Here is a 5,227-nt window from a genome sequence, read left to right as displayed (position 1 = left end):
AACCATATAGAATCATTGCATATTTCCAATATTTGCTCTCTGGAATTGATTCTCAATTATATCGTGGCATATATTTCTAACTGTATATTAATATAATGTCTCACACATATATACAGTATTCAGTTGCTGAATAATTAGATTCCATAAATTATGGGAAATAAAATGTATATTTAGCTTACAAATATAATAAATAAAAAATACAGGACTATTTAAAAGTTTGGGAGTCTGGGAGCTCACTTAGAACAAAAATACAGTAAAAGCAGTAAAAATTGTGAAATATTATTACAATCTAAAACCGCTGTTTTCTATGTGAATATCTGTTAAACTGTAATGTATTTCTGTGATGCGCAGCTGTATTTTCAGCATCATTACTCCAGTCTTCAGTGTCACATGATCTTCAGAAATCAGTATAATATGCTGATTATTAGAAACATTTCTGATTATTATCAATGTTGAAAACAGTGGTACATTTTATTTTTCAGGATCCACAGATCAATAAAAAAATAAAAAGAACATCATTTATTTGAAATAGAAATATTTTGTAACATTACAGATGTCTTTACTGTTACTTTTGATCAATTTAATGCGTCCTTGCTGAATAAAAGTATCAGTTTCTTACTGATTCCAAATTTTTAACAGATGTTAGAAATAAAATAAGTAGAAATTTGTTTCCGTGACATTTTTGGCCCAGACCCCTGGTATGCTGACATAGGAAACTTGATCATTTGAAGATTTTACAGTTATAAATCAGTTTTTTTTATTTGCTTGTCAGTAAACTTCTTTTGTTTTGTTTGTCAGAATATTCAATTACTACATAAATGGATGAATTTTAAATAGTTTTAATGCATTTGTCTTTCAATAACCATGTTGCGCTACTGAGATAACATGGCTTCAACATAAAAAAAAACTGGTTTCACTTTATTTTGATGGTCTTTTTAACACATACTGTTGACTTCTCATTAGAGTGTTAGTAGAGTATTAGTAGACTGCTAGGGTTAGAGTTAGAATAAGTTGACATGTACTTGCAAAGTTACTTATAGTCAGTAGAATATCTGCAGGCACACCATCACAATAAAGAGTTAGCAGATATTAATCAGACGGTCTACTAATACTCTAATGAGAGTTTGTTGACGTGTAGATGCAATGTTACTTATTGTCAACAAAATGCTCAAAAGGGACCGTCACAATAAAGTGTTGACAAAAAAACACTTTATTTTGATAGTCCACTGGCTTTGTGTAGAGAAACAGAACAAACCAACAAACTCTACTGTTTACGACAGCCTAAAACGGTTTGATGGTCATTTTTGGGGACCTAGAGTAACTAAACCATCTAAAAACCAGCAAACCAGCATTTTTAAAGTCAAATATGTGTCCCTGGAGCACAAAAGCAGTGTTAAGTCGCTGGGGTATATTTGTAGCAATAGCCAACAATACATTGTATGGGTCACAATTATACATTCTTTGTAAGGATATTAAGTAAATATCCATGAATGTATTTTGTACATTTCCTAGCGTAAATATATAAAAACTGAATGTTTGATTAGTAATATGCATTGCTAAGAACTTCATTTGAACAACTTTAAAGATGATTTTCTCAATATTTAGATTTTTTTTGCACCCTCAGATTCCAGATTTTCAAATATTGTCCGATCCTAACAAACCATACATCAGTGGAAAGATTATTTATTGTATAAATCTCTATTTCTCCTTATGACTGGTTTTGTGCTCCAGGGTAACATTTAATACCTGCACTAATAAATCACTGTATGAAAAAAATTATTTTTATTGAATTAAACAGACACACATTCAGCTGTAAAACAGGATAACTGCAAGTTTAAATACTCAAGACATGTTTTATTTAATATGTACATTCGTATGTATAAAAATTGGTTATGCACTAACATGTCAATAAATATGAATTAGAGTTCGATCGAAATTGATAAAATAATAAAGTGCTTAGAGAGAGGCCGTAAAAATATATTGTGCTGAAATGTGCCTGAACTAATGAAATCTATATACTGAATAAATATCAATCAAAAATCATTTCTTAAAATAAAACATATTTTGGTAACACTTTACATAGAGCCTTTACATATAATGCATTATAAAATTAGTTTTAATGCATTAATTATGCCTTGTAATGCACATTATAATGAATTGTACAATCTCATGAATCATTTTAACCAGTTAATACATAATAACACTTATCAATTCACTGTTACACTATGCATTTTAAATATGGTTATAATTATTTACAACAAGATATAATGTATTACAACGCACATTATGAAAAATTATAATGCATTATACCCTGTAATAACCCTTTATAATGCATTATACAAAAAGGCTTTGAGCAAAATGCTACTCATATTTTATTTCAGCTAGTCATCAACATTTCTCATTTTCATCTAGTTTAAGTTACTAAAATAACTAAAATAAAAAAAATAAAAATATTTAGACCTGTTAGAAAATGACAAAAACAACAAAATTACTAAAACTGTAACTAAATTGAGTGAAAACAGAAAATACACAAATAAAATTCATTCATAAAAATATAATAGTGTATCAGTATTACTAAAAAAAACAAAACAGAACCTCTTAAAATTATAATTAAGAATTTTGTTACATTTATGCATTTAGCGGATACATGTATCCAAAGCAGCTGACAATAGAGGAATGAAAGCATTGTGTCACAATTCCAAATATATAAATGCTATGTTATTTGAGATATTGAAGGTTTTCTATGAAATCTGAGATAGAAATGATGATGTCTTCATGTGTTTTTATGAAAGGTCTAGTTTCACAGAAAACTGTAGCTTGACGTATTTCATGTTTCTGACATGTTGGTTTTGTTTTTTAAAGGAACGGCCATACGCTTCTGGCTTTCTGGTTCTCCAGACAAGAAAACAAACTAAACAGACAGCAGACAATTGAGTTGGGTCACCATATCCTGAAAGCACACATATTCAAGGTAAGAGTCGTGCACAGATCTCCATCATTTAATAACAGAGCTTTCGTGCATTAAGGCTTTTGTTGTGTCGTACTGTAGGGACTGAGTAAGAAGGTTGGAGTTTCTTCATCAGTCCTGCAGGGGCTGTGGGTGTCATACAGCACAGAGAGTTTATCCACAGCTCTGTCATCACTCAGAAACCTTTACACGCCCAACATAAAGGTGCTTCTCCACTCTACACTGTACACAATAAATAGAAAAAAAACTTGATGCACTTTTGAAGACATTTGAGTTCTCTCAACAATAGTTTAGTTTAGTTCTTCTCAGTAAAGATACTTTAAAGTACATTTGTTTGTTCATGCGATGCTGATTGACTTATTTTGCTAATAGAAAAATTCTTGTCAAAGCAACTGAAATAACAATTACTGTCGTTGAGGTAATTATTAAAAAATAAAATAGAATGTGTAAAAAGTCCCCACCTTCATAATCAATTTTATGTTTATTTACAAATGCCAAAAAGTTCATTGTTATTGAAACCTTAAAGGACACGCGTGTAGACAACATTGTCTTTGTTTGTAAAACATCTTCTGAGACGAAGATATCCAGGAATCAGATATAAGCAGTTAAACATATACTCTAGGCCTCAAAACTAGACACACAAACCTCAAGAAACTCGGTGGCATTCTTCATATGTGAGCCTGCAGCACAAAAGCAGTGTTGAGTCGCTGGGGGATATTTGTAGCAATAGCCAACAATACATTGTATGGATCACAATTATACATTTCTCTTTTATGCCAAAAATCATTAGGATATTAAGTAAAGATCATGTTCCATGAAGATATTTTGTAAATGTCCTACCGTAAATATATCAAAACTTAATGTTTGATTAGTAATATGCATTGCTAAGAACTTCATTTGAACAACTTTAAAGATGATTTTCTCAATATTTAGATTTTTTTGCACCCTCAGATTCCAGATTTTCAAATATTGTCCGATCCTAACAAACCATACATCAATGGAAAGATTATTTATTCAAAATTGACCCTTAAGACTGGTTTTGTGCTCCAGGGACACATATGTTATAAAGATGAGCTCTTTACATCACAGTACAACACATATAATGACAAAACAACAAAAGAGTTTAAATGAAGTCAGCAAACAGCAAAACAATAATCCTATAAGAGTAACTGCATCATTTATTCAGGCTGGAACTCACAAAGCCTTAACATTTCAACAATATGAAATTCTGTGTTCAGACATATGTGTTTGACTAGTTGGGACAACATTGGGGGTAATTTTGTCGGTCTGACAAGGGTTTTTATGTAGTTTCCAGAAAATAGCATTTTTTTAGTATTCGAGACTCAAAAGGTTTCGTAAACTGGAAAATATGCAGTTGCCTTTTTGACAGCGTATGGACCGTGCATTTGTTTCTGGCTCCACAGCATTAGGTTTATTTCTCATGTGCATGCTCTGTAGGTGTCCCGGCTGCTGGTTCTGGGCGGCGCTAATGTGAATTACCGTACGGAGGTGTTAAACAACGCTCCGGTGCTGTGTGTGCATGCTCACCTGGGCTACTCCGAGATGGTGCACCTGCTGCTGGAGAACGGCGTCAGTGTGGACTCTGCATCTGAGAGCGGCCTCACTCCGCTGGGCTACGCCTCCGCCGCCGGACACCTGGGCATCGTCACTGCCCTGTGCAAGAGGAGAGCCAAGGTATGAGAGCATCTGACGCTCAGAAATCAGTTGGGGTTCTAAGACTGAGCAATCAGTGTTGGGGGCAATGCATTACAAGTAGCTCGAGTTACGTAATCAGATTACTATTTTCAAGTAACTAGTAAAGTAGCGCATTACTTTTTAATTTAGAAGGAAACATCGGAGTTACTTTTTCAAATAAGTAACATAGTTACTTTGTTTCCGTGTGTTGAGTGACAGCTCTGGTGTTGCTATGGTGACAGAAATCAGGAGTCAGTGCAGAGCGATTTTACTGTAGTTCTAGACTAAATATTAACATGTGTTTACTCATCTCATCGGCACACAAACACATTCAGTGTTCCTCACAATCAATAAAAACAGTTAAATGCAAACTCAGAATATTATACAAACCTGCAATAATTAAATATGTTAAATAAGACAAATATCATTTATGCATTTAATCCCATTTTATTAACCAGTCTTCTTTGCTACTGACCTTCGATGATCCAATTCAACCATACTAATAAGCAAAAATGACACATTTGTGTTTTTGCTGAATAGTGTTGAACTTTCTTCTTCTGCGTC

At 32.8% G+C, this 5,227-nt stretch overlaps 1 protein-coding gene across 1 annotated transcript in view; it reads left to right on the top strand.

Annotated features, from left to right (window-relative positions):
• Positions 1-5,227, top strand: part of LOC107571758 (protein TANC2-like) — a 42,735-nt gene that overhangs the window by 18,222 nt on the left and 19,286 nt on the right. Inside the window, 3 exon segments of the mRNA XM_016258120.1 lie at positions 2,863-2,971; positions 3,050-3,172; positions 4,427-4,663. Of these exon segments, the coding sequence (XP_016113606.1) occupies positions 2,863-2,971; positions 3,050-3,172; positions 4,427-4,663 (469 nt within the window).

Source organism: Sinocyclocheilus grahami, unplaced genomic scaffold (assembly GCF_001515645.1).
Source record: "Sinocyclocheilus grahami isolate Dianchi unplaced genomic scaffold, SAMN03320097.WGS_v1.1 scaffold1648.1, whole genome shotgun sequence".
In the NCBI taxonomy this organism is placed as follows: Eukaryota; Metazoa; Chordata; class Actinopteri; order Cypriniformes; family Cyprinidae; genus Sinocyclocheilus; species Sinocyclocheilus grahami.
The sequence above is the reverse complement of the archived record's forward strand: the minus strand, read 5'-3'. Positions and strand labels throughout refer to the sequence as shown.